This window comes from Pogoniulus pusillus, unplaced genomic scaffold (genome assembly GCF_015220805.1).
Source record: "Pogoniulus pusillus isolate bPogPus1 unplaced genomic scaffold, bPogPus1.pri scaffold_50_arrow_ctg1, whole genome shotgun sequence".
Lineage (NCBI taxonomy): Eukaryota > Metazoa > Chordata > Aves > Piciformes > Lybiidae > Pogoniulus > Pogoniulus pusillus.
Window position 1 is genome coordinate 69683 of NW_026974708.1, and position 27479 is coordinate 97161.

Here is a 27479-nt window from a genome sequence, read left to right on the forward strand (position 1 = left end):
CACCATGGATAACTTCCAGCACTGCTAATTCTCTTAGGCACTGGAAGCCTTCATCTGCAGTGTTCCATTTCCCTGGAAAACTCACAAGGGCCTCCTTGCATGGACACCTGCCCTCAAGCTTAACAGGAGCCATCTCTAGGAGTCATTTCTCTTCCAATTCCTTTCTTGATTCATCTTTTCCTGGCAACAGGCCCCAGTCATTTGGCCTCTTTCCCCCTAGCAGCTGCCTGTCAGCCATGTTGTCCTAGCAGCCAAGCAGGCAAGCAGCAATCTGCTCTCCTGGCTGGCAGCTGTAATCCTTGAGAATGTCTCTCAGCTTTGCTGAGGTTAACGACCCAACAGCCTCTGCTTCTTGATCTCACTCACTGCCTCTGGTCTCCCAGCTGATGGACCAGGCCTTTGATCACAGTCATCCTCCTCCCTTACTAATCAATGACAGGGACCTGCTGACTTTATTCTGTGCTGCTTCTTTTGAACTCCTGTGGCAATCACTCTGGCTGCTGTTTGGGTCTCCATCTCAACCATGGTATCTTCAGGTAACGTTTGGGTGCCTGCCTCAGCCACAGTCCTCTTAGAGTACTAAACTGTGGCTTGGTAAGCACAGGCCAGGCCCCACTAGAGTGCAAGAACCTGCTGGTTCTCACTGGGGTAGGTGAGGCAACCTTTTGTCTGCTGGTGAGTCAGTCTGTAAGGGTTCCTCGCTTCAGGGGGGGTAAAGTCCCAGGCTATAGGACATGATAACCATCCTAGGAGTCTGCCCAAGTCCTCCCACACCCCCTGCCACCCGGGGACTGGCCACCTCAGGGCACATTTCAGTGTGTCCCCACCCAAGGGCTGTCTCCTTCCATGCCATGATGGCACCAGACTCCACAAGGCCTGTTACATGCTCAAGTAAGAATGAATCAAAACCTCAGGGGCTTGCACCATGAAATTCTCTATATTCATTTCAGACAGGGAGAAAGAAGTGAGACTTCCCCAGCACAGCAGGCCTAAAAGGATGAGAAACAAACACACTGCCACTGCCCCAGCAGTGGCCTTGCTGCTTTACTGTGGACACTGCCACTGCCCCCCCAGTGCCCTTCAGCCATTCCAGTGAGCGTCAGTCATGAGATTCAAAGTTCAACTATGCTCTGGCTCAACCTGCTGGCTCAGGAGAGAAGGTTCTTTCAGGGATCACCTAAATGGAGAAGGAACTCAGGAGTTGGTTGAGGAAGGCTCTGTCATCTCCTTTTGTGTGCCAAGGGGAACATTAGAAGACCTTTGCAGAGAGACCAAGATGACCCCAACAGACCCCAGGTGGAGCTATTTGTGCCTCCCCTGCAGCGTGGGCTGCTGACCAGTGTGGGTGCGGCGGTGCTGGGTCAGATTGTAGCTGCGGCTGAAGCTCCTGCCGCAGTCGGCGCAGCTGAAGGGCTTCTCGTCGCTGTGGATGAGTTGGTGCCGGATGAAGCTGGAGCTGGTGGTGAAGCTCTTGCCGCACTCGGCACAGGGGAACAGCTTCTCTCTGGTGTGGATGCGGCGGTGGATGCGGAGCGTAGCGACCTGCCTGAAGCTCTTCCCACAGTCAGGGCAGGGGAAGGCCTCACCGGTGTGGATGAGGCGGTGTTGGGTCAGGTAGTTGCTCTGCCTGAAGCTCTTCCCACACTCCGGGCAGGTGAAGGGCTTCTCGCCCGTGTGGATGAGGCGGTGCTGGTTCAGGCTGTAGCTGCGGCTGAAGCGCTCGCCGCAGTCGGCGCAGCTGTAGGGCTTCTCGCCGCTGTGGCTGAGCTGGTGCCGGATGAAGCTGGAGCTGGTGGTGAAGCTCTTGCCGCACTCGGCGCAGGGGAACAGCTTCTCCCCCGTGTGCTTGCGGTGGTGGTTGCGGAGGGTAGAGATGTGGCTGAAGCGCTTGCCGCAGTCCAGGCAGGCGAAAGGCTTCTGGACAGTGTGAGCGAGGTGGTGTTGAGTGAGCCCAGAGATCTGCCTGAAGCTCTTGCCGCAGTCGGGGCAGGTGAAAGGCTTCTTGTCCGTGTGGGTGCCACAGTGCCTGAGGAGATGTTTCTCGTCGCTGAAGCTCAGGCCGCAGGCGGCACAGGTGAAGGGTTTCTCTCCAGCACGGATATGCTGCTGGCTGCCGAGGCTGAAGCTCTCGATGAAGCTGCTGCTGCACTCACAGCAGCTGAACGGCTTCTCGCCGGTGTGGATGAGGTTGTGCTGGAGGAGTATGGAGGTCGCAGTGAAGCTCTTGCCACAGTCACCACAGATGAAGGGCTGGGTGCAGAGGAGGGGGCAGCAGTGCTCTGCTGGCTCTGAGCCAGGCGGGATGCTCTGCCCACACTCAGGGCACTGATTCAGCTGTTTGGGTGGCACAGAGGGGGCTGCCATGATGTCATTCTCATACTTCTCCTCTTCCTTCTCATCAACCTCCTTCTCCTCATACTCATAGTCATCATTCCCCTCAGCATTGTCATCCTCCATCTTGTCCTCATCCTCTTCCTCCTTCTCTTCCTTGAGGCTGCACTTTGTCTCCCTCGTCTTGTTCTCTGGTTGCTTCTTCTCCCACCTCCTGTCCAGGTCCTTCTGTGAGGCCACACTAGTAGGGGAAGAGGTCACCACTGTGCCCTAGGGAAGATGGAAGCCCCTGAGCCCAGGACTCCAAACCCTTACATCCTACCTGGGTCATGACACCTCCTGGCACTTCCCAAGACCCAGTGCTCAGCTAGGGCAAGGAATGGAAAGTGGCCCTCAAAGCCACACTTCTTGCCATGATGGGGGTCAGACCTCTAATCCCTGTGCTGAGACCCCAGGCCCCTGTGCTGGGGGTGCTGAGACACCTTGGTACTAATGCAGCAGCCTCATCCCCCGTTCCCGAGCCTGGCAGCACTGGCTGGGAGGTTACTAGACTAGGCCCTGTCCTTTGACCTCTCCTGGCTCACACAACAGAGGTGGCAGCACTGTCCCAAGAAGACCAAACCATCTCCAGCACTCAAGTGTGCACCTCCACATCCCATTCCTAATCTCCACCTTCCTCCACACAACTGAGCCCTGCCAGCCCGAGGGGCCCCCAGACTCCCACCACAGCTCACTTCCCTCAGAGCTCATGGAGCAATGAAATGTGGTGTGCAGGAGGGTCTGAAGGAGGCTGAGAGGTGCTCCATGGATCAGCAATGGGCTGGGGTCCTGCTGCTGTCCCCCAGCCTGGGTTCTTTACACGCTGAGCTGTTCCAAAGGGCAGATCTGCAAACTCTGCTCCTCCCCAGCCAACAGGGGCAGGGCTGATGGAGAGAGAAGGACACAGACCCTGACAGAGAGAAGCAAAGGGCTCAGAGGAGAGGACTGACCTGCAAGAGATGGCTCAACATGGCCCAAAACCATGCAACAGAGCTGGGCCTTGCTGGGGGCAGCTCCCAAGCACAGCAGCACAGGCACAGCAGCCAGGCAGGGCTGCTGAAGGTGAGAGGGCTGAAGAAATGCAGACTCAGCTCTTTGCTCAGCACACAGCCACAGCAGACATCTGCAGGACAGCACCACAGGAGAGCTACCTCCAGCCAGCCTCTCCGAGGCCTTGGCTGCAGGCTCCTCCCACTGCCTGAAGCTGCATTTGCCAGGAGCTGTTGCTATGGCTCCAGGTCTCCTCCCTGGCCATGCCCCCACAGCACCCACAGTTCTCCTGGAGCTGCCATTCCAAAGTCCAAGAGCAATGAGGTTTGCTGTGGGGGCACAGTGCCCATGCTCTGTTGGCACTCTCCCAGCTAACAAATGCAGAGGTGCAGCAGAATTCACTGCTTTCATCCCCTGAAATGCTGCCAGATTCTGGCATTTCCTGCACACATTTTTTCAGCTGGGCCTTGATCCTGTCCCACTTTGTGGGGCATGAGGCTTAATTCCTGCCTGACCATTCCCAGACCCTTCCCTCATTCCCAGACTATCCATGGCCCTGTGTCTTCACTGGCCCCTGGCCCTGTGTGCCCCAGCCCCAATGCAGCTGGAAGGGTGGACTGGAAGATGTTCTGGCTGAAGAGGCATCTGAAGAACTGGGCTGTAAGCAGAAGAATGGGAGGTCCCTCAGAACAAAGGGCAGGATGAGCTGGAGGGCTGAAGCAACCAGTGACAAGCCAAGGCAGAGGTGTTCACAGATGAGGGGTGGGGATGGACCCTGCAGCCATCTCATGCAGGAACTGATGAAGGGGACAGAGAAGTGAGAGCTCAGGTGACTCCTGTCATGGGGCACAGGCTGGGGTGTGTGGGTAGACACCCCAAGTGTCTGCTTGGGCAGGGTTTGAAGTCAGGAGACTGTCCTGACCCAGGCAAGGTTTGGCTGTTTGTGCCTCCATGGTCAGCTGCTGCCACCAGCCAGAGACACACAGCTGCTGAACTAAGCCCTCCCACCCCCCTACAGCCTTGTCCATGCATTGGTCCTCTGAGAGTCCCCAGTGCCCCAACAAAGGTCCTAGGGCTGCTCTACACAGCCAGCATGGCCCAACAGAAGGCCCTGGAGTATAGCATGAAGGAGAACACCCTGGAGAACAAGTTGGAGGAGCTGGAGTGGACAAGCTGCAGAGGTGGCCCAGGAGAGCCACCTGAGGTTCCACAAGATCACTTGCAGGGTCCTGCACCTGGGCTGGAACAAGACTCACAATCAGTACAGACTGGGGGAGGAGGTGACAGAAAGCAGCCCTGAGGAAAAGGACTTGGAGGTGCTGATGGACAAAAAGCTGGGGATGAGCAGGCAGAGTGAGCCTGCAGCACACAAGGCCAGTGGCAGCCTGGGCTGCACCAACAGCAGATGGAGAGAGGAGATTCTGCCACTGTGCTCTGCTCTGCTGAGAGCTCACCTGCAGTGCTGCAGGAGCCCTCCACACAGGAAGGACATGGAACTGAAGAGGGTCCAGGAGGGCCATGAAAATGATTAAAGGGGTTGGAGCAGCTCAGCTTTGAGGACAGGCTGAGGGAGCTGGAGGTGTTCAGCCTGGAGAAGAGAAGGCTCCAGGGAGACCTAATAGCAGCCTGCCAGGGCCTGAAGGGGCTACAAGACTGGAGAGGGACTGTGTGCAAATGCCTGCAAGGACAGGACAAGGGCAAGGGCTTCAAACTAGAGCAGAGCAGATTGAGACTGGATGTTAGGAACAGATGCTTAGAACATGAATACCACTGGTACACACCACCAGGGCTCAGGTCTCCTAAGGCAGCTCTGAACCCTCAGCTGCAGCTCAAAGGGCCTACTTCAAGCAGGGAATTATTCTTCCTGCCAACAGTTGCCATCTAAAGTGGGAGCCTCCTGCCTCGGTCTTCACTAGTGGGACAGGTTGTCTCCAGCACAGCTGGACTCCTGAAGTGGTGGATGGAGGCAGGGACCAGTACAGTCCCCCTCTAATCCATGAGGAAGCAGTAAGGGACCTGCTGAGACACTTGGATCCTCACAAGTCCATGGGACCGGATGAGAGCCACCCTAGGGTGCTGAGAGAGCTGGAGCTGAGCTGGCCAAGCCACTCTCCATCAGTTATCAGCAGTCCTGGCTCACTGCAGAGGTCCCCAGAGACTGGCAGCTGCCAATGGGATCCCATCCACAAGAAGGATCGTAAGGAGGAGCCAGAAAACTACAGACCTGTGAGCCTGACCTCAGTGCCAGGCAAAGGCATGGAACAGGTCATCTTGGGTGCCATCACAAAGCACCTACAGGATAGCCAAGGGATCAGGCCCAGCCAGCATGGGTTTAGGAAGGGCAGGTCCTGCCTCACCAACCTGATCTCCTTTTATGATCAGGTTCCTGCCTGGTGAGTGTGGGGCAGGTGTGGATGGAGTCTACCTGGACTGCAGCAAAGCCTTTGGCACTGTCTGCCACAAGCAGCTCCTGGCCAAGCTGGCAGCTCCTGGCTTGGACAGATTCACTCTGTGCTGGGTCAGGAACTGGCTGGATGGCAGAGCCCAGAGAGTGGTGGTGAATGGTGCCACATGCAGTTGGCAGCTGGCACCAGTGGTATGCCCCAAGGATCAGTGCTGGGCCCAATCCTGTTCAATATCTTTATTGATGATCTGGAGCAGGGGATTGAGTCCAGCATCAGTAAGTTTGCAGATGACACCAAGCTAGGAGCAGCTGTGGAGCTGCTGGAAGGTAGGAGAGCACTGCAGAGGGCCCTGGCCAGGCTGCATGGGTGAGCAGAGGGCAATGGGATGAGACTGAACAAGTCCCAGTGCAGGGTCCTGCACTTTGGCCACAACAAGCTCAAGTAGCTACAGGCTGGGGACAGAGTGGCTGAGTGCAGCCAGGAGGAAAGGGACCTGGGGGTATTGGCAGAGAGTAGGCTGAAGATGAGCCAGCAGTGTGCCCAGGTGGCCAAGAGAGCCAATGGCAGCCTGGGCTGGCTCAGGAGCAGTGTGGGCAGCAGGACAAGGGAGGTTCTTGTGCCCCTGTGCTCAGCACTGCTCAGGCCACCCCTGCAGTGCTGTGTCCAGTTCTGGGCTCCTCCATTGCAGAGAGCTGATGAGGTGCTGGAAGGTGTCCAGAGAAGGGCAACAAAGCTGGTGGGGAGCCTGGAAGACAAACCTTATGAGGAGAGACTAAGGGAGCTGGGGTTGTTTTCCCTGGAGAAGAGGAGGCTCAGGGCAGAGCTCATTGCTGTCTACAACTACTTGAAGGGACATTGTAGCCAGGTGGGGTTGGGCTCTTCTGCCAGGCAAGCAGCAACAGAACAAGGGGACACAGTCTGAAGTTGTGCCAGGGCAGGTCTAGGTTGGATGTTAGGAGGAAGCTGTTGGCAGAGAGAGTGATTGGCACTGGAATGGGCTGCCCAGGGAGGTGATGGAGTCACCATCCCTGGAGGTGTTCAAGCCAAGCCTGGCTGGGGCACTTAGTGCCATGGTCTGGTTGACTGGCCAGGGCTGGGTACTAGGTTGGACTGGGTGAGCTTGGAGCTCTCTTCCAACCTGCTTGATTCTATGATTCTATTCTAAGTCAGTTCAGCTGTGGCTGACCCTCAGGGCCAAGACATTACCCAGCCATGAATATCAGAGATTCTTGACAGTGAGGGTGGAGAGGCACTGGAACAGACTGCCCAGGGAGGCTGTGGATGCCCTCTTCATGGAGGTGTTCAAGGCCACTTGAACGAGACCTTGAGTAACCTGGGCTGGTGAGAGTGGGAGGTGTCCCTGCCAAGGGCAGAGCTGGAACTGAGGATCTGTAAGGTCCTTCCAAGCCAGACCATTCTAGGAATCCACTCACAGAACTTTAGTGGTTGGAAGTGACCTCCAGAGGTCACTGAGTCCAACCCCTCTGCCAGGCAGCATCACCCAGGGTCGTGCACACAGGAATGCACCCAGATAGGTTTTGCAGGTCTCAAGAGAAGGAGACTCCACAACCTCTCTGGGCAGCCTGTTCCAGTGTGCTGTGACCCTCATTGTGAGGAGGTTTCTCCTCATCTTGAGCTGAAACTTTCTGTGCTCCAATCTGTAGCCATTGCTCCTTGGTTCCTTGCTGCTGCCCAGCAAAGAGATCAGCCCCAGCCACTTGACACCCACCCCCCAGATGTTGGTGCCCATGGAAAAGGTAATGTGGTAGTTTGAGGCATCCCAGGTGGTCCCCCTCAAACTAAACCATAGGCAGAGAGGCCCAGCCCAGGGGGCTGGCACTGCTTGTCCCAGGATACTGGGATACTGTTCCTGTCCTGGGATCACAGCTCACAAGACAGTGCCTGACTCACCTCTCCCCTTCTCTCCCTGCCTGCCTTGCTTCCACTTCTCCCCTCCACAAACAGCATATTCTTATCCCACAGTTCATGGGGGAGTCAACAGGCAGCAAACTGAGACACTGAGGCCTTGTAGGCCCAGCATGGCGGGGGGGGGGAGGTTTGGGCCTACCCTGAGGCTGACTGAGGGTGGAAGGGGTGGAGGATTCTAGAAGGCCAGTTTGGGCCTAGTGGATTTCATTTTCATCTTCATAGATGACCTGGATGAGGGCATGGAGTCAGTCATCAGCAAGTGTGCAGATGACACTAAGCTGGGGGCAGATGTGACTGGGTTGGAGGGCAGAAGGGCTCTGCAGCAGGACCTTGACTGCCTGCACAGATGGGCAGAGTCCAAGGGGATGGCTTCAATAGCTCCAAATGCTGGTGCTGCACTTTGGCCACAGCAACCCCATGCAGAGATACAGGCTGGGGTCAGAGTGGCTGAGAGCAGCCAGACAGAGAGGGATCTGGGGGTGCTGATTGATACCTGCCTGAACATGAGCCAGCAGTGTGCCCAGGTGGCCAAGAGAGCCAGTGGCATCCTGGCCTGCATCAGCAATGGTGTGGCCAGCAGGAGCAGGGAGGTCATTCTGCCCCTGTACTCTGCACTGCTTAGACCACACCTTGAGTCCTGTGTTCAGTTCTGGGCCCCCCAGTTTAGGAGGGACATTGAGATGCTTGAGCGTGTCCAGAGAAGGGCAACGAGGCTGGGGAGAGGCCTTGAGCACAGCCCTACGAGGAGAGGCTGAGGGAGCTGGGATTGGTTAGCCTGGAGAAGAGGAGGCTCAGGGGAGACCTTATTGCTGTCTACAGCTACCTGAGGGGTGGTTGTGGCCAGGAGGAGGTTACTCTCTTCTCTCAGGTGGCCAGCACCAGAACAAGAGGACACAGCCTCAGGCTGTGCCAGGGGAGATTTAGGCTTGAGGAGAGGAGAAAGTTCTTCCCTGAGAGAGTCATTGGACACTGGAATGGGCTGCCCGGGGAGGTGGTGGAGTCACCGTCCCTGGGGCTGTTCAAGGCAGGATTGGACGTGGCACTTGGTGCCATGGTCTGGCCTTGAGCTCTGTGGTAAAGGGTTGGACTTGATGAGCTGTGAGGTCTCTTCCAACCCTGGTGATGCTGTGACACTGTGACACTTGCACTACCTGACTGCCCTGTGCCTATATTCTCTTGTAAATAGTTTCTGCTCTCAACAGCCAATCAGTGTGCAGCATCCTGGAAAGGGGTAAGAGGCATTTCTCTCCACCAGTACCAGGCAAGCTTGTGGCCCAAACTGGGACAGATCTCCTCTCACCTTCTCTTCTCCAGACTAGACTGCCCCAGGTCCCTCAGTCTCTTTGCAGGGGAGAAGCTCAAGTCCCCCAATCATCACTGTGGCTCTCCAGTGGACTCTCTCCAGCAGGTCCCTGACTCTCTTGAACTTGGGAGCCCAAAACTGGAGGAATGTTCCAGATGTGGTCTCACCAGGGCAGAGAAGAGAGGCAGGGGAACCTCCCTAGCCCTGCTGGCCACACTTTTCCTGATGCACCCCAGGATGCCATTGGCTTTCTTGGCCACAAGGGCACGTTACTGGCCCATGCTGAACCTGCTGACCACCAGCACTCCAAGGTCTTTCTCCACAGAGCTGCCCCAACCTGTACTGCTTCCTGCTCTTATTCCTCCCCAGATGCAGGACCCTGCATCTTCATGTGGTTTGCCTTCACCCAGTTCTCAGCCTGTCCAGATCTCATTGAGTGTGCCTCAGGCATAGCCTGAGGGGTCTCAGCCACCCCCCAGTTTTGTATCATCAGTGACCCTGCTGAAGGTGCACTCAATGCCCTCATCCAGATCATTGATAGAGATATTGAACTGAACCCAGTTCTGACCCCTGGGAAACACCACTGGCCACAGGCCTCTGACCTGATTCTGTGCCATGAGGGCACAGGATGCTCAGAGGGCTGCAGCACCTCTCCTGTGACAGACTGAAAGAGTTGGGGCTGCTCAGTCTGGAGAAGAGGAGGCTCCCAGGTGACCTTCTTGTGGCCTTCCAGGATCTGAAGGGGGACTACAAAAAGGCTGGGGAGGGACTTTTGGGCTATCAAATAGTGCCAGGACTGGGGGGAATGAAGCAAAGCTGGAGGTGAGGAGGAAGTTCTTCACCATGAGAGTGGTGAGAGGCTGGAATGGGTTGCCCAGGGAGGTGGTTGAGGCCCCATGGCTGGAGGTGTTTGAGGCCAGGCTGGCTGAGGCTGTGTGCAGCCTGCTCTAGGGTAGGGTGTCCCTGGGCATGGCAGGGGGGCTGGAACTGGCTGATCCTTGTAGTCCCTTCCAACCCTGCCTGCTCCCATGACTCTGTGTGCCACTGGTGACAACCCTCTCAACTCTGTGGAGCAGTTTTCAATCCACCTCACAGACCAAGCCTCTGTGCCACATCTCCTGAGCTGTTCTAGGAGGATGTTGTGGGAGACAGCATCAAAAGCCTTGCTGAAGTCAAGGTAGATGACATCCACAGCTCTGCCTTCAGCTACCCATTTGGTCATGGTACCATAGGAGGCTATGAGGTTACTCAAGCAAGATCTCCCCTTGGTACATCCATGTTGGCTACTCCTAATAACCCTCTTCTCTTCCATGGGGTTAGAGACAGCCTCCAGAACGAGCTACTCCATCACCTTTCAGGGATGGAGGTGATGCTGATCAGTCTGTGGTTGCCTGGGTCCTCCCTCCTGCCCTTTTGGAAGGCTGGAGTGCCACTGGCTTTCTTCCAGCCCTCAGGCACCTCTCCTGTTCTCCATGGCTTTCCAAATGTCATGGAGAGAGGCTCAGCAACAACATCAGGCATCCTCTTGGCACTGGTGAACGTGACCCATCAGGGCCCATGGATCTGTGTGTCTTCAGCTGGCACAAGTGATGTCCAACCCAGCCCTGACTGACTGGTGGAGTGTCCTCCTCTCTCCAGTTCTGCTCCCTTGCTTCCCCAGACTGAGGCTCCTGAGGGCTGGTCTCAGCAGCAAAGACTGAGGCAAAGCAAGCACTCAGCAGCTCTGCCACCTCTGCATCTTTGGCTACCACAGCTCCCACATCACTCTGTAGTGGACTCACCTCTTCCTTCACCTGCCTTTTGTTACTGATGGACTTGAAATGCTCTTCTTGCTTTCCTCCACCTCCCTGGCAAGACTCAGCTCCAAGGCTGTGGGGAGGCCTGTGGATGTGCTCTGTCTGGACCTCAGCAAGGCCTTTGACACTGTCCCCCACAGCACACTGCTGGCTAAGCTGTCAGCCCATGGCTTGGATGGCAACACTCTGTGCTGGGTGAGGAACTGGCTGGAGGGCTGAACCCAGAGAGTGGTGGTGAATGGTGCCACATCCAGCTGGCAGCTGTCACTAGTGGTGTCCCTCAGGGATCAGTGCTGGGCCCCATCCTCTTTAACAGCTTCATAGATGATCTGGATGAGGGCATGGAGTCAGTCATCAGCAAGTGTGCAGATGACACTAAGCTGGGGGCAGATGTGGCTGGACTGGAGGGCAGAAGGGCTCTGCAGCAGGACCTTGACCACCTGGACAGATGGGCAGAGTCCAAGGGGATGGCTTCAATAGCTCCAAGTGCAGGGTGCTGCACTTTGGTCACAGCAACCCCATGCAGAGATACAGGCTGGGGTCAGAGTGGCTGAGAGCAGACAAACAGAAAGGGATCTGGGGGTGCTGATTGATACCTGCCTGAACATGAGCCAGCAGTGTGCCCAGGTGGCCAAGAGAGCCAGTGGCATCCTGGCCTGCATCAGCAATGGTGTGGCCAGCAGGAGCAGGGAGGTCATTCTGCCCCTGTACTCTGCACTGGTTAGACCACACCTTGAGTGCTGTGTTCAGTTCTGGGCCCCCCAGTTTAGGAGGGACATTGAGATGCTTGAGCGTGTCCAGAGAAGGGCAACGAGGCTGGGGAGAGGCCTTGAGCACAGCCCTACGAGGAGAGGCTGAGGGAGCTGGGATTGGTTAGCCTGGAGAAGAGGAGGCTCAGGGCAGACCTTATTGCTGTCTACAACTACCTGAGGGGTGGTTGTGGCCAGGAGGAGGTTGCTCTCTTCTCTCAGGTGGCCAGCACCAGAACGAGAGGACACAGCCTCAGGCTGTGCCAGGGGAGATTTAGGCTGGAGGTGAGGAGAAAGTTCTTCCCTGAGAGAGTCATTGGCCACTGGAATGGGCTGCCCGGGGAGGTGGTGGAGTCGCCGTCCCTGGAGCTGTTCAAGGCAGGACTGGACGTGGCACTTGGTGCCATGGTCTGGCCTTGAGCTCTGTGGTAAAGGGTTGGACTTGATGAGCTGTGAGGTCTCTTCCAACCCTGATGATACTGTGATGCTGTGACACTGTGACACTGGGATACATTCTCTGGCAATATTTCCATACTCCTCCCAGTTGACCTTTTCCCACATACTGCAAACCTCCTTTTTGAGTTTTCCCAAGAGCTTATTTTTGGAGCTCTTCTGCCTCCCTCCCTTGCTTTTGGGTTTGGTTTTTATTCAAGGGAATACATTTTTTTGAGCCTGGAGGAGTTAATGTTTGAGTACTAAGCAGCTCCCTTGGGCTCCCCTTCCTTCTGAAGCCTTAGTCCCCTGGATACTTCCAAATAGAATCATAGAATGAACCAGGGGGGCAGAGAGCTCCAATCTCACCCAGTCCAACCTAGCACCCAGCCCTGCCCAAGCACCCAGCCCATGGCACTCAGTACCCAGCCAGGCTTGGCTGCAACACCTCCAGCCACGGCCACTCCACCACCTCCCTGGGCAGCCCATTCCAATGCCAATCACTCTCTCTGCCAACAACTTCCTAACAACATCCAGCCTAGACCTGCCCTGGCACAGCTTCAGGCTGGGTCCCCTTGTTCTGTCCCTGACTGCCTGGCAGCAGAGCCCAACCCCACCTGGCTACAGCCTCCCTGCAGGCAGCTGCAGGCAGCAATCAGCTCTGCCCTGAGCCTCCTCTGCTGCAGGCTGCACCCCCCCAGCTCCCTCAGCCTCTCCTCACAGGGCTCTGCTCCAGGCCCCTCCCCAGCCTTGCTGCCCTGCTCTGGGCACCTTCCAGCACCTCAGCAGCTCTCTACAATGGAGGAGCCCAGAACTGGACACAGCACTGCAGGGGTGGCCTGAGCAGTGCTGAGCACAGGGGCACAAGAACCTCCCTGCTCCTGCTGCCCACACTGCTCCTGAGCCAGCCCAGGATGCCATTGGCTCTGCTGCCCACCTGGGCACTGCTGCCTCCTCTGCAGCTGCTCTCTGCCAGCACCTCCAGCTCCCTCTCTGCCTGCCTGCTCTCAGCCACTCTGGCCCCAGCCTGCAGCTGCTTGGGGTTGTTGTGGCCAAAGCACAGAACCCTGCACTGGGACTTGTTCAGTCTCCTCCCCTTGGCCTCTGCCCACCCATGCAGCCTGGCCAGGTCCCTCTGCAGGGCTCTCCTACCCTCCAACAGCTCCACAGCTGCTCCCAGCTTGGTGCCAGCTGCAAACTCACTGCTGCTGGACTCAATGCCCTCATCCAGATTATCAATAAAGACATTGAACAGGACTGGGCCCAGCACTGATACCTGGGGCACAGCACTGGTGCCAGCTGCCAGCTGCATGTGGCACCATTCACCACCACTCTCTGGGCTCTGCCATCCAGCCAGTTCCTGACCCAGCACAGAGTGAATCTCTCCAAGCCATGAGCTGCCAGCTTGGCCAGGAGCTGCTTGTGGCAGACAGTGCCAAAGGCTTTGCTGCAGTCCAGGTAGACTCCATCCACTCCTGCCCCACACTCACCAGGCAGGAACCTGATCATAAAAGGAGATCAGGTTGGTGAGGCAGGACCTGCCCTTCCTAAACCCATGCTGCCTGGGCCTGATCCCTTGGCCATGCTGTAGGTGCTGTGTGATGGCACCCAAGATGACCTGTTCCATGCCTTTGCCTGGCACTGAGGTCAGGCTCACAGGTCTGTAGTTTTCTGGCTCCTCCTTACGACCCTTCTTGTGGATGGGATCCCATTGGCAGCTGCCAGTCTCTGGGGACCTCTGCAGTGAGCCAGGACTGCTGATAAATGATGGAGAGTGGCTTGGCCAGCTCAGCTGCCAGCTCTCTCAGCACCCTAGGGTGGATCCCATCCGGTCCCATGGACTTGTGAGGATCCAAGTGGCTCAGCAGGTCCCTTACTGCTTCCTCATGGATTAGAGGGGGACTGTACTGGTCCCTGCCTCCATCCACCACTTCAGGAGTCCAGCTGTCCTGGAGACAACCTGTCCCACTAGTGAAGATTGAGGCAAAGAAGGTGTTAAGCACCTCTGCCTTTTCCTCATCCTTTGTCACTATGTTCCCCTCTCTATCTAACAAGGACTGGAGGTTGTCCTTGGCCCTTCTCTGCCATTCAGATATTTAAAGAAACGTTTTTTATTTTTCCTGACAGCTGTGGCAGCCTGAGCTCCAAATGGGCTTTTGCCTCTCTCATTTTTCCTCTACAAGACCTAGCAACTTCCTTGAACTCTTCCTGGGACACCTCCCCTCTTTTCCAAAGGTGATAAACTCTCTTTTTATCTTTAATTCCTTCAGCAGCTCCCTGCCCATCCAGCCTGGCTGCCTCCCTCCTCGGCTCCTCTGCTGGCTCAATGGCACAGCTGCTCCTGTGCCTGCAGGAGTTCTTTCTTGAAGCAGCTCCAACCTTCCTGGACCCCTTTGTTTCCAGGGCTCTTTCCCAAGGAACTTTCTGAGTTAGTTCCTTAAATAGGCTGCAGTCTGCCCTTGGGCAGTCCAGTGTGGAGGTTCTGTTGATGCCCCTCCTGGTTTCTCCATGTATTGAACACTCTGTAATTGCATGGTCACTGGACCCCAGGCAGCCTCCAACCACCACATCCCCTACCAGCCCCTCTCTATTTGTGAGCAGCAGGTCAAGCAGGGCTGCCCCCTGGTAGGCTCACGTAACAGCTGGGATAGGAAGTTGTCTTCCACACCCTCTAGAAACCTTCTAGACTGCTTCTTCTCTGCAGTGTTTAAGTCCCAGCAGATGTCTGGTAGGTTAAAGTCGCCCACCAGAACAAGGGCAGGGGATCTTGAGGCAGCCTCCAGTTGCTTAAAGAGTAATAAATCAACCTCTTCTTCCTGGTTGGGTGGTCTGTAACAGACTCCAACCAGGATATCAGCCTTGTTGGCCTTCCCCTTAATTCTCACCCATAATGACCCAACTTGATCATCCTTGATTTCTACCCCATGACATCCAGAGCATCTCTAATATACAGAGCCACTCCCCCACCTCTCCTCCCTTGCCTGTCTCTCCTGAAGAGTCTGTAGCCACTGATCACAGCACTCCACTCATGTGACTCATCCCACCAGGGCTCTGTGATGGTGGCAACACCACAGTTTTCCTCCTGCACCAAAGCTTCCAGCTCCTCTTGCTTGTGACCCATCCTGCATGCATTAGTGTCCATGCACTTCAGCTGGGCTGCTGCTTTGACCCCTAGCTCTGGCCTACCAGCCTCAAGCTCTGAAGAAGGCAAAGTCAGCCCTCTCAAAGTCCAGGGTTGAAATTCTACTCACCACCCTGCTTCTCTCTCTCCTGACACTGAACTCTAACATGTTGTGGTCACTACAGCCAAGATTACCCCAACCTCAACATCTACAACCAGTCCTTCACTGCTTGTTAATGCAAGGTGCAGCAAGGCACTTCCCCTGCTGGTTCTTAGAGAATTCATAGACTCAGCCAGGCTGAAAGAGAGCTCCAAGCTCAAACAGCCCAACCTAGCACCCAGCCCTGGCCAACCAACCAGCCCATGGCACTCAGTGCCCAGCCAGGCTTGGCTGCAACACCTCCAGCCATGGCAACTCCACCACCTCCCTGGGCAGCCCATTCCAGTGCCAATCACTCTCTCTGCCAACAACTTCCTAACAACATCCAGCCCAGACTTGCCCTGGCACAGCTTCAGGCTGTGTCCCCTTCTTCTGCCCCTGGCTGCCTGGCAGCAGAGCCCAACCCCACCTGGCTACAGCCTCCCTGCAGGCAGCTGCAGGCAGCAATCAGCTCTGCCCTGAGCCTCCTCTGCTGCAGGCTGCACCCCCCCAGCTCCCTCAGCCTCTCCTCACAGGGCTCTGCTCCAGGCCCCTCCCCAGCCTTGCTGCCCTGCTCTGGGCACCTTCCAGCACCTCAGCAGCTCTCTGCAATGGAGGAGCCCAGAACTGGACACAGCACTGCAGGGGTGGCCTGAGCAGTGCTGAGCACAGGGGCACAAGAACCTCCCTGCTCCTGCTGCCCACACTGCTCCTGAGCCAGCCCAGGATGCCATTGGCTCTGCTGCCCACCTGGGCACTGCTGCCTCCTCTGCAGCTGCTCTCTGCCAGCACCCCCAGGGCCCTCTCTGCCTGCCTGCTCTCAGCCACTCTGGCCCCAGCCTGGAGCTGCTTGGGGTTGTTGTGGCCAAAGTGCAGAACCCTGCACTGGGACTTGTTCAGTCTCCTCCCCTTGGCCTCTGCCCACCCATGCAGCCTGGCCAGGGCCCTCTGCAGGGCTCTGCTGCCCTCCAGCAGCTCCACAGCTGCTCCTAGCTTGGTGCCAGCTGCAAACTCACTGCTGCTGGACTCAATGCCCTGCTCCAGAGCATCAACAAAGATATTGAACAGGACTGGGCCCAGCACTGACCCCTGGGGCACAGCACTGGTACCAGCTGCCAGATGCACGTGGCACCATTCACCACTGCTCTCTGGGCTCTGCCCTCCAGCCAGTTCCTGACCCAGCACAGAGTGAATCTGTCCAAGCCAGGAGCTGCCAGCTTGGCCAGGAGCTGCTTGTGGCAGACAGTGCCAAAGGCTTTGCTGCAGTCCAGGCAGACTCCATCCACACCTGCCCCACACTCACCAGGCAGGGACCTGAGCACAAAAGGAGCTCAGGTTGGCTCAACAACCTGCAGGAGAAAGCTGTCCTCAGTGCACTGCAGGAACCTTTCAGACTGCTTGTGCCTGCTGGGTGCCATTTCCAGCATTTCCATCAGTGACTGAAGCCACTCAGCAGATTCCTGCTGTGCTGCAACCCTGGCACAGCAGGCAGCTCCCACATGCAGCCATTCCTGGTTGATGCCTTCCCCTCTCATCAAAACCAGCAGGATATTAGATGGGTGCTTGGCTTGGGGTTGTGGGGAGAGTGCAGTGGTGGAATGTTTGGTATTGCTGGCACTGAAAGCCAGAGCAGAGCAGCTGGTGAGGAAAAGAACCCAAGGGGATGAAGCAGTGCAGGGTCAGACTCCAGAACCACGCTGAGTGTGAAGGAACAAAGAGCTGCAGGCAGTAGCAGAGCTGCCTGCCAAAGCCACAGCCTCTGCTCCATGCTCCATGCACATCATTCACACTAAACAGCCTCTGTGAAGTACTTTTCTGCCCTGAAGCTCCAACCAAAGCAGGACTCACTCAAACATTCCCTTCCTGGGGAGCAGTGGTGAATGGTGCCACATCCAGCTGGCAGCTGGCACTAGTGGTGTCCCTCAGGGGTCAGTGCTGGGCCCCATCCTCTTTAACATCTTCATAGATGACCTGGATGAGGGCATGGAGTCAGTCATCAGCAAGTGTGCAGATGACACCAAGCTGGGGGCAGATGTGGCTGGGTTGGAGGGCAGAAGGGCTCTGCAGCAGGACCTTGACCACCTGACAGATGGGCAGAGTCCAAGGGGATGGAGTTCAATAGCTCCAAGTGCAGGGTGCTGCACTTTGGCCACAGCAACCCCATGCAGAGATACAGGCTGGGGTCAGAGTGGCTGAGAGCAGCCAGACAGAGAGGGATCTGGGGGTGCTGATTGATACCTGCCTGAACATGAGCCAGCAGTGTGCCCAGGTGGCCAAGAGAGCCAGTGGCATCCTGGCCTGCATCAGCAATGGTGTGGTCAGCAGGAGCAGGGAGGTCATTCTGCCCCTGTACTCTGCACTGGTTAGACCACACCTTGAGTGCTGTGTCCAGTTCTGGGCCCCCCAGTTTAGGAGGGACATGAGATGCTTGAGCATGTCCAGAGAAGGGCAACGAGGCTGGGGAGAGGCCTTGAGCACAGCCCTACGAGGAGAGGCTGAGGGAGCTGGGATTGGTTAGCCTGGAGAAGAGGAGGCTCAGGGGTGACCTTATTGCTGTCTACAACTACCTGAGGGGAGGTTGTGGCCAGGAGGAGGTTGCTCTCTTCTCTCAGGTGGCCAGCACCAGAACAAGAGGACACAGCCTCAGGCTGTGCCAGGGGAGATTTAGGCTGGAGGTGAGGAGAAAGTTCTTCCCTGAGAGAGTCATTGGCCACTGGAATGGGCTGCCTGGGGAGGTGGTGGAGTCGCCGTCCCTGGAGCTGTTCAAGGCAGGACTGGACGTGGCACTTGGTGCCATGGTCTGGCCTTGAGCTCTGTGCTAAAGGGTTGGACTTGATGAGCTGTGAGGTCTCTTCCAACCCTGGTGATGCTGTGAGACTGTGATTAACTGTGCCATTAAATGCCTGAGAGGAGTTTTACTGAGCAAAGATTTTCCAAGCACATCAACATTTGTCCCACAACGAAAATGGCCTAAAGAAGGCCTAAGCCAAGCTGCTTGAAGCTACTTTACCATTTGAAGAGCAGGAATCTCTGACTCCTTCCCTTGGAGGTTTCTAAAGCAGCTGAGGCTTGCCTAGGCCACGGCAGCATGGCCCTGGGCACTAAGAACTCTCAGCTGCTTTGCCCTGACAAGGTTAAGGTTCCAGGATCCTGTGTCCACAGAGATGCTCCAGAAATGTGTGGCCATGGCACCTGGGGACATGCTTCAGTGGCCATGGAGGTGCTGGGTTGATGGTTGGACTGGATGAGCCCAGAGGGGCCCTCCAGCTGCAGCCATTCCCACTCCATTCTAAGGCTCAGGGCAGGCATTACTAAGCCAAACTGCATGGCCTGGAGCACAGAACCACAGAGCTGCTGCTGCTGCTGGCACAGACCTGCACAGCATCCAGCCCAGCTGCCCTGCTGCAGCTCACAGCCACTAAGCCATGGCCCTCAGCACTGCATCCAGGCCTCCTTCAAATGCCTCCAGGGACACTGACTCGACCACCCCCCTGGGCAGCCTGGGCCAGGGCCTGACAACCCTTTCTGGGCAGAAATTCCACCCAAACCCCAACCTGAACCCCCCCTGGCACAACCTGAGGCCCTTCCCTCTTGTCCTCTCACTTACTGCATGCCACAAGAGAGTGACCCTTGCCTGGCTCCAGCCTCCTTTGAAGCAGCTGGAGAAGGCAGTGAGGTCTCCCTCAGCCTCCTCTTCTCCACACTGAACAATCCCAGGTCCCTCAGCTGCTCCTCACAGAGCAGAGTGAATGGTTGCAGCTGATGATCTCCAGGGCCTTTTCCAGCCTGAGGCATTCTGCAAGCCCTGCACCAGCTGAGCTGCTCTGTTGTGGACATACTTCAGCACCTCAATGTCCTCCTTGGAGCCAGGGGCCCAGAACTGAAGCCAGGCAAGGCTGCAAGGTTTGGGTTAGTTGTCCACACACAGCAACAGTCTTAAAATGCAGCTCTGGACACCAGAACAACAATCACTGAACACAGCTGCAGCCCTCTGCCTTCTGACCCCAAGTGGGACACAGCCAAGCTACAGGGTTCAGCTTCCAGGCCTTCATCCACAGTAAGCCAAAGGCAAGGACAGGCAAAGGAGGTTCTCTGGGAGAGGGAGCAACATTTGGTGCCAGGAATCTGAACTCTGCACTGCCTGCTTCTAGACAGCCAAGCAGGCTCTGCCCTGAAGGCAGCTGCAGACAGCCACAGCTGTCCCCACAGCCATCTGGCCAAAGGCACCACAGAGGGCCTGGCTGCACCAAGTGCTGCACTCCTGTGTGCACAGCACTCCCACCAGCCCAAGAGCTCTGACAGCATGAACCTGGCAGGCAAATGTCTGGAGAGGAACACCTGAGCTGTGCAGGAAACACACCCTGCAGGCAGGCAAAGCTGAAACACGTCCCTGGGATGCAGCAGCAGCAGCCTGGCTCTGCACAGCACACAGCTGAGTGTGCCTGTTCAGACAGGTCCTGAGCACAAGGCTGGAGGAGGTCTCCCACAAGGGGAGGAGAGAGGAGGAGGGAGAGAGGAGGAGGAGAGAGAGGAGGAGGAGAGAGAGGAGGTGGAGCGAGAGGAGGTGGGAGAGAGGAGGAGGGAGAGAGGAGGAGGGAGAGAGGAGGAGGGAGAGAGGAGGAGGGAGAGAGGAGGAGGGAGAGAGGAGGAGGGAGAGAGGAGGAGGGAGAGAGGAGGAGGGAGAGAGGAGGAGGGAGAGAGGAGGAGGGAGAGAGGAGGAGGGAGAGAGGAGGAGGGAGAGAGGAGGAGGGAGAGAGGAGGAGGGAGAGAGGAGGAGGGAGAGAGGAGGAGGGAGAGAGGAGGAGGGAGAGAGGAGGAGGGAGAGAGGAGGAGGGAGAGAGGAGGAGGGAGAGAGGAGGAGGGAGAGAGGAGGAGGGAGAGAGGAGGAGGGAGAGAGGAGGAGGGAGAGAGGAGGAGGGAGAGAGGAGGAGGGAGAGAGGAGGAGGGAGAGAGGAGGAGGGAGAGAGGAGGAGGGAGAGAGGAGGAGGGAGAGAGGAGGAGGGAGAGAGGAGGAGGGAGAGAGGAGGAGGGAGAGAGGAGGAGGGAGAGAGGAGGAGGGAGAGAGGAGGAGGGAGAGAGGAGGAGGGAGAGAGGAGGAGGGAGAGAGGAGGAGGGAGAGAGGAGGAGGGAGAGAGGAGGAGGGAGAGAGGAGGAGGGAGAGAGGAGGAGGGAGAGAGGAGGAGGGAGAGAGGAGGAGGGAGAGAGGAGGAGGGAGAGAGGAGGAGGGAGAGAGGAGGAGGGAGAGAGGAGGAGGGAGAGAGGAGGAGGGAGAGAGGAGGAGGGAGAGAGGAGGAGGGAGAGAGGAGGAGGGAGAGAGGAGGAGGGAGAGAGGAGGAGGGAGAGAGGAGGAGGGAGAGAGGAGGAGGGAGAGAGGAGAAGGAGAGAGGAGAGAAGGAGAGAGGAGGAAGGGGAGAGGAGGAAGGAGAGAGGAGGGAAGGGAGAGGAGGGAAGGGAAGAAGAAGAAGGAGAGAGGAGAAGGAGAGAGGAGGAGGAGGAGAGAGGAGGAGGAGGAGAGAGGAGGAGGAGGAGAGAGGAGGAGGAGGAGAGAGGAGGAGGAGGAGAGAGGAGGAGGAGGAGAGAGGAGGAGGAGAGAGGAGGAGGAGAGAGGAGGAGGAGAGAGGAGGAGGAGAGAGGAGGAGGAGAGAGGAGGAGGAGGAGAGAGGAGGAGGAGAGAGGAGGAGAGGCTTTGGGCAGGCCTTAGAGCAAGTTGCTCTGGTGGAAGCTGTCCCTGCCCAGAACTAGAGGATGCCCAAGGTCCCCTCGGAGCCAAACCATTCTATCATCAAACACAGGACACAAGACCCAGAAAAACAGGGCTCAGATGGACAAGGATTTGGCAGCTCCCTTTGGGCAGCCTCAGCCCAGCACTGATGCACACCACCAGAGCAGACTCCAAGGACAAAGCTCTGTCCAGCACCAGTGGGCACCATTAGAGCAGAAGGGAGCAGCTCAGACCCCTGACCAAGCTCTGTCCAGCACCAGTGGGCACCATTAGAGCAGAAGGGAGCAGCTCAGACCCCTGAGCAGCTTTCAGCAGCTCTTTCCTGTCCCAGTGCTCAGGACCACTCCTCCTGCCCTCAGCTCCCAGCTGCACACAGGGAGACCTGGAAGAGAGCTTCTCAGCACTGGAAATCTCAGCACAGAGCCACTGCAGCAGAGCCAGCAGAGGCACTGCAGACAGCATTGGACTCCTCAGCTGGGGAGAAGAGCCACATTTCAACTTCTGAATGGGACCTACAGGCAGGCTGGGCAGGGACTGAGCAGAAGGGCCTGTGGGGATAGGACATGAGGGACTGGATTCAAACTGGAGCAGGGCAGGGTTAGGTTGGACACCAGGAGGAAGTTCTGCACAAGGAGGCTGCTGAGACTCTGCAACAGGCTGCCCAGGGAGGGGCTGAAGGCTCCATCCCTGCAGACATTCCAGGTCACAGCTGATGTGCTCCTGGGCAGCCTGCTTTAGCTGCAGCTGGCCCTGCTCACTGTCACAGAGTGGACAAAATGACCTCTGAGGGTCCCTTCCAACATGACACCATCTGGGCAGGTCTTGCACCTGACACAAACTGCAGGGTGAAGCCCTGCAAGAGCCTGCCCAGGGCACTGCTGGACTCCCTCACCCTGCAGCTGGTCAACAGCTCTGCAGCTCTGATGCTGAGGGCCAGGGCTCAGTGCTCACCTGGCAGTGCTGAACCCAGCAGCTGCACTCTGCCAGCTTAAAAGCCTTGTCCTGCCCAAACTGCTCTCATTCTAGCAACTCCAACAGCAGCAGCAAGCTCCACAGCCCTGATGCTTCCCACAGCAAAAAGCCCAACTCCAGAGCTGCAGCCCAAGGCAGTTTTTATTGCTAGGGATTCCTGTGCCACCAGCTTGGCAAAAGCTAAACCCTTTCAGCTCTCCAGTTCTGCCTGCAAGAGCAGACAGAAGCTCCTCAGCCCCTCTCAAAGCAGCTACAGACAAACTCTGCACACCAGGCTGGAAAGGATTGGCAAAGGGAACTGTTAGGAGGAACTGCACAGAGCACTGCACCAGCAGCTGAGATACACAAGGCCAGAGTCTGCCTTGGCCACCACTCTCCAACAGACCTCCTCAGCCCAAAGCTTCCCAGCTACAGTCCACCTCAGCCACAGCTCTCCAAACACCTTCTCAGCCCAAAGCTTTCCAGCCACAGTCCACCTCAGCCACCATTCCCCCAAACCCTCCTTAGGCCAAAGCCCTCCAAAACCTCCCTCCAAACAAGGCCAAACCCAGGCCCTCCATGCCCTCTCCCCACCTTACCTCTCTACTTTATACCAAATCCAATTGATGCAGCAAAAAGGGAGCTCAGCTGAGGCCAAAGTCAGCTGCAAACCTCCAGCACACAGCAGAGATGAGGTCCACACTGCAAAGGGAGAGAGAGAGGGAGGGAGGAGAAAAGGGCAATACTGAGAGTGCAGCCAGTTGGTAGGGGCAGTGGATGCAGGATTATGGGACACAGGTGACACTTTCTGGTCCACCTCCTGGACTCCCTGGCCCCAGGAGGGCTGCACTCAAGGGTTTCAGACATCCCAGATCTTAAACCCACAACTCCCTCAAAACCAGCTGCAGCTGGAAGGACCTGAAAGGGCCTGCAAGGAAGCTGGGCAGGGGCTTTGGACAAGGGCCTGTGGTGATAGGATAAGGGGGAATGGACTGAAGGTGGACGAGGGAAGACCCAGACCAGACACCAGGAGGAAATTCCCCACAGTCAGGCTGGGGAGACACTGGAGCAGGCTGCCCAGGGAGGTTGTGAATGCCCTCCCTGGAGGTGTTCAAGGCCAGGCTGGATGAGGCCTTCAGCAACCTGGGCAGGTGGGAGGTGTCCCTGCACACGGCAGGGGGATGGGACTGGATGAGCTTTAAGGTCCCTTCCAACCCAAACCACTCCAGGAAGGCATCCAAAGTGGACAAACTGCACAGTTCAAGCTGAGCAAGAGCAAAGGAGCCAGGGAGGAGCAGGATGGGGCAGTGGAAGGCAGCAGAGAGCTCAACTTTGGCTGCCATCCAGAGGCAAAGCTCCTCACAACTCCTAAAGGCCTCTAAGACCTTTCAGAACTCCTCCAAGCTCCTAAATCCACCTGAAGGTGCATTCGAACAGCACTGCAGAGACCTTCTGAGCTCTGCCTTTGTCAGACTCTTCAAATCACAGTGTCACAGCGTCACAGAGCCACAGCGTCACAGTATCAGTGTCACAGCGTCAGTGTCACAGCGTCAGCGCGTCACGGCATCAGCATCTCAGCGTCACAGGGTCACAGTGTCACAGCGTCAGTGTCACAGCGTCAGTGTCACAGCGTCAGTGTCACAGCGTCACAGTAACAGCGTCACAGCGTCACAGCGTCACAGCGTCACAGCGTCACAGCGTCACAGTGTCACAGCGTCACAGTGTCACAGCGTCACAGTGTCACAGCGTCACCGTCAGTGTCACAGCGTCACAGTGTCACAGCGTCACCGTCAGTGTCACAGCGTCACAGTGTCACAGCGTCACAGCGTCAGCGCATCAGTGTCAGCGTCACAGCGCCAGCGTCACAGCGCCAGCGTCACAGCGCCACAGCGTCAGTGTCACAGCGTCACAGCATCAGTGTCAGCGTCAGAACATCAGTGTCAGCATCACAGCGTCACAGCGTCAGCGTCACAGCGTCACAGTGTCAGTGTCACAGCGTCAGCGTCACAGCGTCACAGTGTCAGTGTCACAGCGTCAGCGTCACAGCGTCACAGTGTCAGTGTCACAGCGTCAGTGTCACAGCGTCACAGCGTGTCAGCGTCACAGTGTCACAGTGTCACAGCGTCAGTGTCACAGCGTCACAGTAACAGCGTCACAGCGTCACAGCGTCACAGCGTCAGTGTCACAGCGTCACAGTGTCACAGCGTCAGTGTCACAGCGTCACAGTGTCACAGCGTCACAGTGTCACAGCGTCACCGTCAGTGTCACAGCGTCAGCGTCACAGCGTCACAGCGTCAGAGTCACAGTGTCAGTGTCACAGCGTCAGCGTCACAGCGTCAGAGTCACAGTGTCAGTGTCACAGCGTCACAGTGTCACAGCGTCACAGCGTCAGCGCATCAGTGTCAGCGTCACAGCGCCAGCGTCACAGCGCCAGCGTCAGCGCCACAGCGTCAGTGTCACAGCGTCACAGCATCAGTGTCAGCATCAGAACATCAGTGTCAGCGTCACAGCGTCACAGCGTCACAGCGTCAGCGTCACAGCGTCACAGTGTCAGTGTCACAGCGTCACAGCGTCACAGCGTCACAGTGTCAGCGTCACAGCGTCACAGCGTCACAGCGTCACAGTGTCAGTGTCACAGCGTCAGCGTCACAGCGTCACAGTGTCAGCGTCACAGCGTCACAGCGTCACAGTGTCACAGCGTCAGCGTCACAACATCACAGTATCACAGCATCACCAAGGTTGGAAGAGACCTCACAGATCATCAAGTCCAAGCCTTTAGCACAGAGCTCAAGGCCAGACCATGGCACCAAGTGCCACGTCCAGTCCTGCCTTGAACAGCTCCAGGGACGGCGACTCCACCACCTCCCCGGGCAGCCCATTCCAGTGTCCAATGACTCTCTCAGGGAAGAACTTTCTCCTCGCCTCCAGCCTAAATCTCCCCTGGTGCAGCCTGAGGCTGTGTCCTCTCGTTCTGGTGCTGGCCACCTGAGAGAAGAGAGCAACCTCCTCCTGGCCACAACCTCCCCTCAGGTAGTTGTAGACAGCAATAAGGTCTCCCCTGAGCCTCCTCTTCTCCAGGCTAACCAATCCCAGCTCCCTCAGCCTCTCCTCGTAGGGCTGTGCTCAAGGCCTCTCCCCAGCCTCGTTGCCCTTCTCTGGACACACTCAAGCATCTCAATGTCCCTCCTAAACTGGGGGGCCCAGAACTGAACACAGCACTCAAGGTGTGGTCTAACCAGTGCAGAGTACAGGGGCAGAATGACCTCCCTGCTCCTGCTGACCACACCATTGCTGATGCAGGCCAGGATGCCACTGGCTCTCTTGGCCACCTGGGCACACTGCTGGCTCATGTTCAGGTGGGTATCAATCATCACCCCCAGATCCCTCTCTGTCTGGCTGCTCTCAGCCACTCTGACCCCAGCCTGTATCTCTGCATGGGGTTGCTGTGGCCAAAGTGCAGCACCCTGCACTTGGAGCTGTTGAACTCCATCCCATTGGACTCTGCCCATCTGTGCAGAGGACAAAAACAGCTTAGGAAACTCTGCAGGAGTCATTGAAATCTCTGTGAGACTCTTCCAGCTCCTTCTGCAGGCTCCAAGGACTTTCTGAGCTTCCTTAAGCCTCTCAGACCCTTGAGAACCTCCTCAGAAGCCAACAACAGAGCTGCTCCGAAACGCCTGCAGCATCACTCAGACCTCTCCATCAGTCACACAAACGAACCCTGGGGAGGCTTCAGTGACTCTCCCCAGGCTGATTGGCCTCTTTGGCACTCTTCAGAGCTCTTAAACCCCCTTAAAAACTGACTCAAAGTTTGCAAAGCCTCTCAGAAAACCACTTGAAAGGCCTGGAGGGGACCCAGGTTTGTCCAACACTCCTCAGAAAGGGCTGCACACAACCAGGAGCTCTGCCCCAGCCCAGCAGCAGAGCTCTCAGCACTGCCCTGAGCCAAAGCTCCTCAGCAGAAGGAACAGCTACAAACTGCCAGCACCGGGAGCCAGGCCCAGGGGCTGAGGCAGCAGCACCCCTGGCTGCTGGCCCAGCACTGCCAGCTGCAGGCACTGGCACAGGCTGGGGGAGGCTAAAGCCCTGAACCCCCCAAACAGCCTCCCCTAACCCTCTGTGCTCCTCCAGGCAGCCCACACTGGACCTCCCCACAAGTAGGGGAGCAAAGGCAAAGCCAAAATGCTCACAGGAAAGCCACAACAGCAGCCTGAGACCTCCAAATGCCTCCCTGGCACCCCAAAACTATCCCCCAGGAAACAAAAAGGTGCCCAAAGGAGCCCCAGATGGAGCTGATTGGGAGGAACAGGAGGGGCTGACAGTGTTCTCTTTGCCCCTGGGCAGGAAGGGTCCCAGAGGCTGCTGCCAGGGCCCTGCTGCTCAGAGTCCCTGCAGACCCCAGCCCTGCTGCCCTGGGGGCTCTGGGGGGATCCTTTCTGCCCACCTGGGCCCTGGAGGCCATTCTCGGTTCCTTTGGGGTAGTTTTGGGTGCCAGGGGAGTGAGTGAGGGTCCCAGGGAGGCATTCCGGGGTCCCAGGCTGCTGGTTTGGCTTCCCCGGGGGCCACTTGAGGCTCCTGGGGTCTCACTCTGGGGTCCTGGGGGAACATTCTCAGAGCCGGGAGGCATTTTGGGCTGGGCCTTTGCTCCTCCTGCCTGTGGCAGGGGCCGGGGGGGGCTGCCCGGGGGGGCACAGGGGGCCCGGGGAGGCTGTTTGGGGCACTCAGGGGTTGGCCTCCCCCCAGAGCCCCCCGGGACCTGCAGCTGGCCGGGCTGGGCCAGCAGCCAGAGCCAGGCGAGGCTCCGGCAGCCTGCCCGGGGCCTGCCTCTGCCCTCCGCGCAGCGCCGGAGCCTGCCCGGGGCCTGCCTCTGCCCTCCGCGCAGCGCCGGAGCCTGCCCGGGGCCTGCCTCTGCCCTCCGCGCAGCGCCGGAGCCTGCCCGGGGCCTGCCTCTGCCCTCCGCGCAGCGCCGGAGCCTGCCCGGCCCCTGCCGCCTGCTGCCCGCGGCCTGGCTGGAGGCGCCCGGCAGGGCCTGCGCCCACAGCAGCCTCGGCAGGGCCCCCCCCGACCCCCACAGGAGCCCAGCCCCGGCCCCAGACCCCCTCAGCCCCAGCGGGTCCCGATCCCGGCCGCAGCTTTCCTCCGCCCGCGCGTCCCGCAGGGGGTCCCAATCCCGACCCCACAGCCCCCCCTGCGAGCCCCACAGAGCCTCCCCCAGCCCCACAGAGCCTCCCCCAGGGCCCCTCCGACCCCCCCCGGCCCCGCGGCCCCTCCCGGCCCGCAGCGGCCCCACAGGCCCCTCCCGAACCCCCACCCGGCACAGACCCCTCGGCCCCGGGGATCGCGACCCCGGCCCCAGGCTGCCCCCCGCGGCCCCTCCGCTGCCCTCTCCCCACCTGGCACACGCGGGGGGCGCAGAGCGGAGGCCGAGGCAGAGCTCCGCGCACAGGACGGTGCCGAGCGCCGGCCCCGGCAGGCTCCTGCCGGCCTGGGGAGCTCAGAGCCTGCGGCGGAGGCCCCGGAACGGACCCCGCGGGCGGGAGCGGAAGTCCCGCCCCCAGCCGGGCAGCCGCAG

At 58.0% G+C, this 27479-nt stretch overlaps 1 protein-coding gene across 1 annotated transcript; it reads right to left on the minus strand.

The window, feature by feature from the left end:
- Positions 1-918: 918 nt before the first annotated feature.
- Positions 919-27479, minus strand: LOC135174172 (oocyte zinc finger protein XlCOF26-like). The gene is made up of 2 exons (XM_064141401.1): positions 27301-27479; positions 919-2601 (listed from the first exon to the last, which is right to left on the minus strand). Exon 2 carries the CDS (start codon positions 2455-2457, stop codon positions 1303-1305), a length of 1155 nt encoding a protein of 384 aa, XP_063997471.1. The 5' UTR covers positions 2458-2601; positions 27301-27479; the 3' UTR covers positions 919-1302.

Coding starts and splice junctions, on each gene's coding strand:
- LOC135174172 (XM_064141401.1), bottom strand. CDS start 2,457: ATGGAGGATGACAATGCTGAGGGGAATGATGACTATGAGTATGAGGAG.